This window comes from Microtus pennsylvanicus, chromosome 10, assembly GCF_037038515.1.
Source record: "Microtus pennsylvanicus isolate mMicPen1 chromosome 10, mMicPen1.hap1, whole genome shotgun sequence".
Lineage (NCBI taxonomy): Eukaryota > Metazoa > Chordata > Mammalia > Rodentia > Cricetidae > Microtus > Microtus pennsylvanicus.
Genome location: NC_134588.1, coordinates 54,878,192 through 54,891,083, shown reverse-complemented (window position 1 = coordinate 54,891,083; position 12,892 = coordinate 54,878,192). Strand labels below are relative to the sequence as shown.

At 39.9% G+C, this 12,892-nt stretch overlaps 1 protein-coding gene across 1 annotated transcript in view; it reads left to right on the top strand.

Moving 5' to 3' along the window:
• The window catches only part of C10H1orf105 (chromosome 10 C1orf105 homolog), a 28,412-nt gene extending 18,775 nt beyond the window's left edge, over positions 1-9,637 (top strand). The window contains exons 5-7 of the mRNA XM_075988404.1: positions 4,300-4,367; positions 6,117-6,181; positions 9,063-9,637. Coding sequence (XP_075844519.1) covers positions 4,300-4,367; positions 6,117-6,181; positions 9,063-9,208 — 279 coding nt within the window. The 3' untranslated portion in view covers positions 9,209-9,637. The remainder of the gene's footprint in view (positions 1-4,299; positions 4,368-6,116; positions 6,182-9,062) is intronic.
• The last annotated feature ends 3,255 nt before the right edge of the window (positions 9,638-12,892 follow it).

Below are 12,892 nucleotides of genomic sequence, written 5' to 3'. Positions count from 1 at the left end.
TTCTTTTTTAGACAATGTGATACCCTTCAGGATGAATTATATGTTTTGCCACAAAACGAGACTCAAAAAAATTGAAAACTGAACTTTATTTTCTAGCTATAATAAAATAAATTCTTAAACAAAGAGTAAGTTTCAGAAATTGTATAAATTCATGGAAACATACTAACAGAATATTGAATAAGCAATAGATTACTGAAGAAATAAAAAGGAAATTTACAAAAGTTTTAAGCAACTGCAAATGGAAGCACCATTATATATCAAACATATCAAAATATATACCAACACAACAGGAGCAATACGAGGGGAGTTTACACTAATAAGCACTTATATTTTTAGATGAGGAGGGGAGCTGATTTCAAATAAACAACCTATTACATATATCAAGGAATGAGAAAACCAACCTCCATATTACCAATAGGAGTAACAGCCAAGGGGTGGTGGCCCAGGTGTTTAATCCCATCACTCAGGAAGCATAGACATGTGGGTGGATTTCTATGAGTTTGAAACCAGTCTAGTCAGAGAAACCCTGTCTTGAAAACAACAAAAGAATAATAACAATAATAATAATAATGAAAAAAGAAAGAAAAAAAAAGGAACAACAAAATCCAAAGCAAAATAAGAGACTATAACACAATACAAAAAAAATGACAATGAAATAACAAAATGAAGAGCCTTGAATGCCCTCTCGCGGCTCTTAATGCCCAGAGGGTTTAGCCAAACCAACTGGGTAAGAAAAAGAAATATAGGATACAGATAAGGAGGGAAGAAGTACAGTTATTGCTACTTGCAGGTGATAAGAATACATATATATGTACTCCTATATATGTATGTGTATATATCTACATATATGTAACAAGAGAGAGGAAGTTAAAGACCATTAAGATACTATTTGAACTGATACAGTCAGTAAAAGTTCAGGATACAAAATCAGCATACAGAATCAGTATTTTGTTAGCAACAGTAACATACAATTGTTGAAAAAAATCATTGAAGGAATTCTATTCACAACAGCTATAATAAAAAAGACATCTACAATAAAAATTGAAGAATATAATTTTTAATTTAACTAAATATTAATGAAATTAAAGAGATCATTAGTTGTAAGAATTAAAACTGTTAAAATATTCTACTTAAAGCAAACTCCATAGTCAATACAATCTTCACTAAATTGCTGATGGCATTCTAAACAAAACTAGAAAAAAATTTAAATTCATATGGAATCTTAAAGAACTCCAAAGAGCAAAAGTTATCTTGAGCAAACAAACAAAAAACAAACACAAATGAAACAAAATCTCTCTACCTTCAAAATATACAACAAAGCCATAGTAACAAGAAGAGCAAGGTGTCAGCAGACAGCAGACACACAGACTGGTGAACAGCACAGAGTGCCCCATGATTTTGCAACATTGAATTCTCAACAAAGAAACTGGAAGTATGCACTGGGAGAAAGGACAGCCTCTTCATCAGCAGTGCTGAGGTAGTAAACAGGTACTCATGAGGAAAAGAAAAAAGAGTGACTCCTCTTGTCTTACAAAAAGAAAAGGAAAAATATATTAAAGACCTACTAGAAGGAAACAGGAACGTTACTTAAGACATTTATAGGCTGTGATTTGGAGGATGGTGTAAGACACCCAAAGAACAGAAAACAAAACAAACATAAATGCATGCGATTATGTAACTATATAGGCTTAAACGATTATTTATCTTTATGTAAGCTAAATATCTGAATGACAAAAGAAACAGAGTGAAGAGACACCTGTAGGATGGGTGGATTGCAAACTACTCATTTCCAATGGGCTAATATCTAGAATATATAAGGAACTTAACATTTCAATAATAAAAAATCTAACATAAATGAACAAAGGATATGGGCAGTCATTTCTCAGAGGGAGAAATTCAAAGGGCAAGCAGATTATGGGGGGAAATCTCTACTTCACTAGGAAGTAGTGAAGGCAGATCTTGTCTTGATTAGAATAGTTATTACCAAAATGTCCATAAATAATGAATACTGGCAAATAAGTGAAAGAAAGGGAATGTTTGGATTGTTGGGATTGGGACTTAATGATTACGGAGATCAGCATAGCATGGTGATTCCTCAAACACTCAAAGTAGAACTACTATGTGATCCAGCCATTCCTCTTCTGTTATAGAGTCAAAGGAATTTTATATCAGCACATCAAAAAGACATTTGAACAAGCAAGCTGCTTACTATATTGTTCACAGTAGCTAAAATATGTATCCATCCTTGAGGCCTATAAGGGGATGAAAGGATAGAGAATAGGTGGTGCATGCATAATGGAATATTATTCAGCAACGTAATAGACTCTTCTCATTTGCAACAAAATCTTAAACAACCTGATGTCACTGCACTAATTAAATGAAATAAGTCAGGGGCAGAAACACAATTATCACCTGTTTTCTCAAATGTAGATTTTTAAAAAGCTGGTCAGGATATACAATAGAGATGACTAAAAGTTGAGAAGGGTGGACGAGAATAAAGTAAGCTTGAATAATGGGTACCAAAGCATAGATGGAACTGAAAAGTCCTAGAAGTCTATAGCACGGTGGGATGGCTTCACTTCATGACACTTTGCTATTTTATGTGCAGTGAACACAAGGAACTGGGAAACTCCAAATACAAAGTAATAATTAGCAGAGGAAGGTGTTAAGTATCAAACCTAGCACACTGTACTGAATAAACTAGTGTAATCGTGTGCTTGTCACCTTTTTAAAACTTCAGAATAGAGAAAAATTATCTGCCCTGACTTGATCATCACACTATATACCCGTATCAAGTGATGCCCATCAATCTGTACACTTAAAGTTTCAGGAAATCAGTAACGGTGGAAAGAATGACTAGATCCACCCTGATGCAATTTGTCTCGGACACGAAAATGGCATCATTGGCAACTTTGCTCTGTGTGCCTTTAGACTCCGTACTATGCATAAAATACCAGCCAGAGTGAGGGGCGGTAGAACGTGGGTCATGCTACTCTGCAGGAGATAGAAAGCTCCCTGCTCCTCCCTTTGGAGTCGACTGTAGATGAAATCTAAGGAAAAGACAAGGCCCGTTTCTGGCATATTCTCTCCCCTTCTCCCCCTAGGTCCTTACTGAAGCCATTGCTGCTCTCACCTCCCCAGCTACTCCTTGACTCCTGATCATTTTTTTCTTTTTCCTCTTCCATCTCCCCCCAGTCAATGATTCAGAACAATCTGAATAAAAATGCTAGACCCTTCAGGTAGAGGTGGCATTGAATTTTTTGGTTTTCAGGCACCCCTAGAGGTATTGTGTTACGAGGGGAGGGCCTGCTTGTGCTTCCCAGCCACCCAGCTAGCTTAGCCCCAAAACAACCACACAGAAACTATATTCATTAAAACACTGCTTGGCCCATTAGCTCTAGTTTTTTATTGGCTAATTCTTACATCTTAATTTAACCCATTTCTATTAATCTGTGTATTGCCAGGTAACTGTAGCTTACCGGCAAGATTCTAACCAGCGTCCATCTCAGGCAGGAGATCCATGGCATCTGCCACTCTTCCCTTCTTCCCAGCATTCAGTTCTGTCTTCTCCACCTACCTAAGTTCTGCCCTATCAGGCCTAAAGCAGTTTCTTTATTCATTAGCCAATGAAAGCAACACATGAACAGATGAGCCTCCTACACCAGTATTGGACGTATAACAATTTGCAGTTTTATTGTGTCATGAATTTAAGTCCCCAGTCATTCAGTTAGTAGGCTGAGTGAAGACCTGCACGCATGTTTCGTTGTCACTGCCATGTCACCGACATAGGTCTGATCATCTTCAGTGGAAGGGTTCTGAGTGGATGGACACACTCCTGAAGGAAGCCAGCGTGGAATGCTGGGATCCAAGCTAAAGTAGCTCAAGAGTGTGGTTTCCTAACCAGAGAAGCCGCGAGTCTCCTGATTCTAGCCTGCGCAGAAGGCACGTGCTTTCAAATGTGCTTCAAATCAGCATCATTTGCTCAGTAATTCTGAAAATGTCTTAAATGGGCAATTTAGGAGCTAGAAGTACAAACACCTCAGTGTAGCGATGTAGTCTATCCTCATGAAGATGCAAGTTTATCAGGAAAGGCAGATATCCTTAAGCAAGGAAGTGCAGCAAGGTCTTAGGAGTGTTCAGAGAGCAGGCCTTAGACGATGAGGCAGAGAAACACCAGGAACCAGAAAGATGCAAAAGGATCTGTGAACAGTTTCAGACACAACTCAGGTTTGCTAAAGTTTATTGTTTAGATGAGAGTGTAGTTACAGCCAACATATTGAATCAGGACTTTTTTCTCAGGTACAGCCGAAAAATTTCATAATCCCAGACCATGAGAAACCATCCTTCCAGAATTCTGTGAATCCCAGGTGAGCCAAAGATGTAAGCTGGGATCTGACTTATACTCTGGTCCTTTCTGTTTGGGACACAGGATTGGGATTGAAAGGGCAGTAGACAGAACACCCTGGGAATGAACATTATAGTGGTTGTATCTTCTGTTGGAGCCATGAATTAAATGATTTCACTTCTTTACAGGAATGATTAAAGTTACTATTAGCACAGCCTTCCTTTTCACCAACATAAGAACCACATGAGGAGTGGGTAGGCTATTTCTTCATTGCCCTCAAGCAGATAACAATTCTTATATAGATGATATATATCTAATTCACAAAATATGGGAGATGACACACAATTTGTCCCAAGTTCAAGGCATACTCTTCATCAATTTAAATTTAAATCCTATTTAAATTCTACTTATCTATTCTATTTTGTTGTTTGCTGCAATACCACAGGATACAAAAGATATAACAAAAATGAAATCAAGTCAAATTCTCATTAGTTGGAGTTTTTAAGCTTTTTCTTGTATTTGGCTATCAACAGTGAAGAATTTACTTCTTCATTTTTTAAAGCTCTAGGGATAACATGGAAGAAGTTGGGGGCATGGGGGGGCTGTGTACAAATAATAATGTTCTCATTATGAAAACCTCAGTAAGACAACCTCCAGGCCCAAATATGATGCTAAACATGTATGAAACATCATAATGAAACTAATTGTTTTATACAGTAACTAAAACAATCAAAGCTTAAAAACAACAACAACAAACATGGACTCACTCTGGCTAAGGCTTCAGTGTTCTGAATGCCTTGTAATAGACGGTGGCATGTGAGCACAGACTCATCTTTACAAAATAATTATATACGATGCTAAGGCAACATTTAATTCTCTCCCTTATGTAAAGAGAAAGATGGGAGAAACTAGCAAGTCTTTCTGTAATCTTATGTGGCTCAGAAGCAAATGTTCTGATTGCTTTTATGACATTACGGCCTTTTGTTCCAGACTGGGACACAAGTCAGGTGCCCCACCATGCAGCGCTGGCTCAGGTACACAAAGGTCACAGAGGGAACATGTGTCCGGGCAGTCCAAGTTCCAACACTAATAACATTTACTGATACTTTTTATCATGATAAAAGTAATTCTGGTAGATACTCTTTGCAAAGAGTGAATAGGAAACTCTTTGAAGCAAGGGTTTCTGAGCAGAAGTTGATTTTTCTGTGAAAGAGACTTGGGAGCCTGTTGCCCTGGTTTATTGAGAATATTTTGTACTTTAAGTGAAGCACTTAATCCCCAAATCATTAATTGGTTTTATTTTAAGCAAGCAGTTCTCATTACTTTAAACTGTGGCCAAGAATTGAATCATCTTAAAATTCTCAAACTTTTGTTGGTTTCATTTTCAACATAATAATGGAAGAAAGCCTACCACTTCTGTCTGATACTTACACAGAGTGACTGTTCAATACGGACTTGAACTTGTTTAGCCACTTAGGAAACCTTGTGTTATAATGAGTTGATTTCTTTTGCTTAGGTGTGTTAGGGTAGCCAGAAGGGGCTTTTGATGGCTGGCCTTCAAAACTTTGATCACTGGACTGTGGTAGTCGGGCTCAGGAGGAGGAAGTGAGCGAATAAGGGAATAGACCTTGGAGCCTAGCTTTAGGAATGTAACCTAATGGTTTTTCAGCAAGGCAGAGGGAATGCAGAAGGGCCAGCTAGAGTCCCTTTAATTCCTCTTCACTAAGGTCTAGTCAACTGACTACTGTGTTTTCTTGAATCTTTTGATCAGAGTGATGCTCCTTCGTCATTCCAATGTCCAGCAGTTTAGTCATCCCTGCAATGACATCCCAACAGGTTTGTTTTCTCTTAGAATAAGTGCTTCCAGTGTGATAAGTGCTCTACTTGGGGCCAGAGAATGGAAAACTTAGTTTCTATATTTTCTGGGCAAACTCTGTTCTCTGTCCCTTTTTTCCTTTGGATGTGATAGAATCATTGCACAGCCTCCTCCTCCTTGTAACTGCAGCTCACTCTGTCCACGCCAAGGGTCTCACATGTTTTCATGCTTTCTCCAAGGTCTCTTTATATCACATAATTCTGACTAATGAGCCACTTGCTAAAGAAATTTCCAGAAAAATGGGACACAGTTTAAAAGCCCCCCCCCCCAGTCCCGGTGACACAAATCAAAGTGGAAAGGCAAGTGCTTCACAACATTCCGGAAATGGTCTCACTACAAAGCCACAGGGTCCTAAAGCGCTGCCTCCCCCCAGAAGCCGCCCAGTGCTATTCTAAGTTCTAGTACTACTTATAAAACAAACAAACCAAAAGACAGTAGCGTATCCCAGACTGCAACACTGAGTTATGTCCCACCCCTTAGAGACAGGGGGCAATGAACTGACAAATATACAACTAAGCCCAAGCTTCAGTGATTTTTTTTCTATCAAATGGATCCCAAATAACTGAAACTGCTTTAAACTTTTGTTTCATTAGATTTGTACAGTAAAAGAAATAAAGTTATGGTTGCTATTTTAACCTAGGAAGTTGCAGAGATTCATAACCAGAACTGAACTGAGAAGCCACCTAGAAAGGAAAGTTGAGAACAAAAGGGGTGTCTTGGGCAGATGCCAAAGGAAAGACTGGAGTCCCCAAAACAATGGCCAGTTTGGGAAATCCAACTCCATTGCAGTGAAAGAAGGTGACCCACTTCCCATGAATTTCTTCTCATATATCCAAAACCAGTGACCTACGTCATGATTTCGATTAGGCCAAAGGGAGCAATGGAGATCTAAGCTTAAAAGCATCCACCCAATGAAAAACCACCAATGTTCTCTGCTCAGCTTTCTCCCTAGCCAAGGGAACACTGGGAGATACGTGCACCCAACCGGTCTCAGTGTCGTCTGCGCTAGTGACATACTTATTTTGAATTTTTCTTGGACCTGGGTTTTTTTTTTCCTCAAATTTGTCTTGGAAAGGAATGAATCACACACACACACACACACACACACACACACACACACACACTTATATCTCCTTCCCTCATCAAGATTATTTTGCAACACCAATTTGTAAACCCTGGGAATGCTTCAATTATTAGCATAAAAACTAACTGAGGGCACATGGGATCAGCATGGCATTTTCTTGCCCATAGAGTCTAATCTAAGACAATAATGCTGGAGATGGAGCTGTAGAGAAAGTGGATGCAGAACTGTTTAGGGGCTGAATGTTGGGGGATCTCTATGTGATGCCAGCTAAAACCTCTCTGAGCTAGGCTTTGTTTTTATGTGTCCTCTAAAGCATGGGGGAAAGTGTAGCCCAGGACCAGAAATGCCTGCTCCCAGATTCTGGTCTTTCTCTGTTTGTTTGGTGTCTGTGTTCCCACTTTAAAAGCTAGAGCAGCATTTTGTTTCACACAATATAAGCCGGACCAAGCCACAGCTACTGGCAGGCCAAGCCTGATGGTTTATATAGCTTAGTCATATCAGAACTTCAGTAATTGCGACTTATTGCCTAAGCTGCCGCCCACATGCAAACATGCTATGAATACAGAATCCCGGTGTTTTCACTGCACACAGTTATATAGTTCATTTGTAGGTCAAAACAGTGATTTCTAACATTTTCCTAAATTCACCCAAACTTTATAATCAGGACCAGAAATGGTATCTGGAGGTTACTTTGAATTCATTTCTCTTTGCCTTGATCCCATGAGACCTGCAGACCTTTATTCTTGATGAGCCCTGGTGTTATGTTACCCACCTAACATGTGTTTAGCGCCTGGCAGAGAAGTGTGACAGGATACAGAGCACTCAGTTGAGACTAAGGGGAGCTAGATGCTGGTCCTCAACCTGTTTGTGTCCGTCAACCTGAAATGTTGCTGCATTTGAATGGCAAAGAGAAGCCTGAGCTGCACTCCAGACTCTCACGCCTGTAATCACTTTAGCACCCATTTGGCTTGATCAAGCAAACCTGAGAATTCAGGGCTTCAACCCCCATAGTCATTCAGTTGTTCCCAATGGGGAGGCGTTGTTGCATGCATGATTCATCTCCTCTAAGCAATGTGTTCTGGAAAAGATAAGTGTAAGCATTTTTTTTTTGATTTTTCGAGACAGGGTTTCTCTGTAGCTTTTTGGTTCCTGTCCTGGAACTAGCTCTTGTAGACCAGACTGGCCTCGAACTCCCAGAGATCCGCCTGCCTCTGCCTCCCGAGTGCTGGGATTAAAGGCATGCGCCACCACCGCCCGGCAAGCATTTTTTTAAAAAAAAAAATCCAATCCTGTTTGAAGAAGAGGTCAGGATGGTAAGGACTTTAGAATTATTTGCAACCTGAAGTTCCTTTTGATATACTAAACCTTTTCCTCCTGTGGCCTGTTTGTAAAATCATGGCTGTTTATTTTCTCAAACACAGGACTATGGACACATGCGTCCTGGAACAGTCTGCTGAGAATTGAGCCCTCTTCCCCCTTGAATTAATATTACAACTCCACATATTCTTTATCTTCAATGTAGTTGGCAATACTCCTGCCTCTTGGGTGTTATTTCTAAATTTCACTTGGCATCTTCAATCGGATTTAGAAAAGTTTAATGTTGTTGGCACGAGATGGTTCTATTTAAAGAAATGCTTATGTGAATTTTGAGTATTTGCTAAGGCTGGATGAGTCTCTGGTGGCCCATCGATACTTTGTGGTTTTGAAAGAACAGTGTTCAACCCCTTATTCTGTACCCTTCTTGCACTGTCTTCTAGAGAGCATTCGCTACAGACTGCCCATTATGGGCCCCAGGACTGCTATCTTCCACAGGCTGTTGTCCAGTGCCTACAAAACTCCTCAGGAGACTCAAGGCTTCTCCTTCCCCAGAAAGAAACTAATGAACAAGACCGTGAAGCAGTGAGTGGTCAGAGCTAATTACCCCAAACTTTCAGGGAAAAGACCACCTCTCCAAGCTGTTCTGATGCTGGTTCCTTCCCGTAGTCTCGTATCTCCCAAAAGATGATTCACCCTTTCCTTCCTACATGCTGCTATTCTAGCTCTTCCCACTTTTTCCTAAAGAGAAAATGATTTACTTTACATAAATATAAAGATTTATTGATTAACACAGAACATTGATGTGGGAGTGTCATATATCAATCTGTTGATTTCATTGGTTAAGTAATAAACAAACTGCTTGGGCTCATAGCTTAGAACATAGGTGGGTGGAGTAAACAGAACAGAATGCTGGGAGGAAGAGGAAGTGAGGTGAGACGCCTCAGACAGAGACGCCATGCTCTGCTCTCACAGACAGATGCGATTCAGCTCCGACCCAGGATGGATGTAGGCTAGAATCTTCCTGGTAAGCGCACCTTGGGGTGCAACACAGATGATTAGAAATGGGCTAAATTAATATGTGAGAATTAGCCTAGAAAAGGCTAGATAGAAATGGGCCAAGCAGTGTTTAAAAGAATACAGTGTCCGTGTAATTATTTCAGGTAAAGCTAGCCGTGGGGGCAGCCGGGTGCCGGGGACGTAGCCCTTCGCTCCAACTACAACAGAACATGATATGTGTCTTTTATTATTTTGCTGAAGATTTTAATGCATGTTATAATAAATGACAATCTTCTCCTATAAGTTATGGGTTTTCAATGGAAGTATTTAGCTTACTCTTTCAGGCAAGAGGACGAGGGATAGCTCCTAGAGCCCTGTATGTCCTTATCTTATTAGGAATCAAGGAGAAAAGGGAGAAAAATCTCCTTTTTTTTTCCCATGAGTTAATGTCATAGATAGTAATATCTGGAAAATGGCAAATGATTGCTGGTTGCAATCTCCAGTGGGTGGGACCTTGCCTTCTTGCAACACCTCTATTATTGCCTTGCAAATTGATCAAGTGTTCAGCCAGTCTTGGCTTGTATTTTATAGTGAGGTTATTTTTATATGAAAATGTATGCTTCCAGATCTATGCTGATCTGTGTGTACACAGTGTGTGGAATACAAAAAATAATCCTAAACTTTCAGATTTTATATCCATGGTCATATATGTTCCAAACCAAGTTTCAAGAGGTTTTGTATTAAAAAAGAAAAGCCCTTCTGTTTCTTAGGAAGCAACTGCCTATTGGAATCCTACCCTCCTGACTAAATGGATGCTAGACCAACCTATGAAACTCAACCTGTGCCAACAGCTTTTGAAAAATGGAATTAAGAGATCTCAGAAAAATGAGCCAGTGTTCAAATTGAACTCAACCAAAACAAAGAAAAACAACGAGAACAAAAACAACAAAACCTGCTTCATTGTCTTATGTTTCTGGTAGGCTATGATTCTTATTTTCACTGCAATTAGACTTCAAGAAAAGTATCCATGAATTCTAATATAATTTCAGACAATTTACAAGCGCAGAAAAGTTTTCTTTAGTTATTTATTGTTTATGCATACTTCAGCAAAAGAACTTAGGGTGCCTGCGCTCATGACTTAGGGGAACTACTTAACCTCCTGCACAATTATATAGGGCTTTGGAGGTAATCTGGACATTGTGTAGTTTAGGAGATAAAATGCTTCCAAAATCTCATAAAGATGGCCTCATCTAGAGCTCTCCAAACTACATTAAGAAGAACATCTTAGTACTTGCCAGTATGTTGACAGTATGCTATGGTTTAGATCTTAAATGCTCCCCACAGTGTTCACATATTGAATGAAAACTTGGCCAGCAGCTTAAGACACTATGAGGAGGTAGCATCATCCTTAAGAAATGGAGTCAAGAAGGAGGAGGTTCTGTCAGTTGGGGGCTTTGAGTAGGATGATGGGACCCTCTTGTGTTCTCTCTTCCTCTCCCCAACTCTTTTCTCCCTCTCTTCCTCCTTCTCACCAGTCTTTTCTTCCTCTTTCTCCCTCTCTCAGATTAATTTTGAAAATTGGATAATCCTGGGCAGGTGTTTTTATTTCAGTGCAAAAGCCTGATTTTGCTTAAAAAAGAAAAGGAAAAGAAAAAGAAAAGAAAAAGGGGAAAAAAGGAAAAAAGAAGCATACATACACACAAGCTCTAAGTCTACAGAATTAGTCATACATACTCCTCTCTTACCCTCCCATACTCCAACAGGGAATCTACAAATAAACAATCAATCTGTATAATTCCTTTATATTAGAAATGGGAAGAAATGCTGTATTTAGCAAAAAATCTGTTATAGTTTTTATTGTGTTTTATTATTCGCTTTCTATAATGCAAAACGATGTCACACCTGGTCCCAGTTTTAATTCTGGACCGTCTGGCTGGCTTCTACTGGCATTACCTCTCATCAGGACCACTTGTCCTTTCCCCTGGCTCAGGACTACCAGGTGGGGAAGGAGATAAGGAGAGATGGGGGCAGGGAGGGAAACTGAAACTTAGCAGCTGGCTGGCTTCCTGGCCTAATGTTCTTCTGCGTGCACAGTTCGTGTTCGTTGTCTTCATGCACAATTCCAGGGAGCCCCAGGGGTGCCCTGTTCAGAAGGTCTCTCTCAGCTGCAGCTGTTCGGGTGGAGGGGTGTTACAGGGGTAGGAGTGGTATTGCCCAACAAAGGAAGAACCATGGGATTACTGCCTGTAAACAAACCTAAAAACAAAACTATTAAGCATCAAGATATAGGGCTTGGGCAGACAGTAAAATGCTTGCGTTGAAACGCTTGACGTTGAAGCGTCAGAAACTACTGAAACAGTCTGGGTATGGCAGAAGACATCTGTAGTCCCAGAGCTGGGAGGGGGAGACAGATCCCTGGGGGTCGCTGAACAGTCAGCCCAGGCCAGCGAAAGACCCTGTCTCACAACACAAGGTGGACGGCACCTGCACGTGCACCCACACATACACAAACGGAGAGACCAGGAAGGAGAAATACCCAAGATTGCGTTAAATATCTGGTGCTTGACTCTCATACAGGAGGCCATGGGGGGAAATCTTGAGTATCCAGAGGAAGAAGGCAGTGAAAAAAAGATAAACTTAACCCCTGGAGCAAACTAGGCTGATCAATCATGTTTTCAACTATGTTCTACTTAAAACCAACTTAATCTGGCACTTTATTAAACAGTTCTTTCATACATGTAATTGTAGCTCTGTTTGATTTCTTTTAAAATGTGTAAACCTAACAAGGTGAGCAACATCTCCTGCTGTACTGTATCCATGCAGGAGCTACCTGGCATATTTAAAATGTATTTAAAATAAAGGCAAGGCCATTCCTAGTTTTACTAACTAATCTGGAAAACCACAAACTAAGATTCATAAATTTGGGGCTTTGAAGGTAGACTTGGTTAGGTGTTGTGATTCCGCCTTTGAAGAAGTTATCATTTCATTTGGAGAAACATACACACACACAGACAGAGACACACACACACATACTCACAGTGTGCTATCGCTTGTTCTTTGTGAAGTCTTTGACAAGGCACTTAGTCACGTGTTGGGGAAAGTGCAAAAAAGCCAAGTGAGGCACAGGTATCTGCTACCTCAGGGAAATTTTACTGGATGATAAATAAGGGCCATTCAGTGGTGATTCCAACTTGGGAAAAGAAGTTAGGGAACTTTATTCCCTAGATTCTCACCTTGAGAAAAATGTATAAAGAATAAAATGTATAAAATCAAG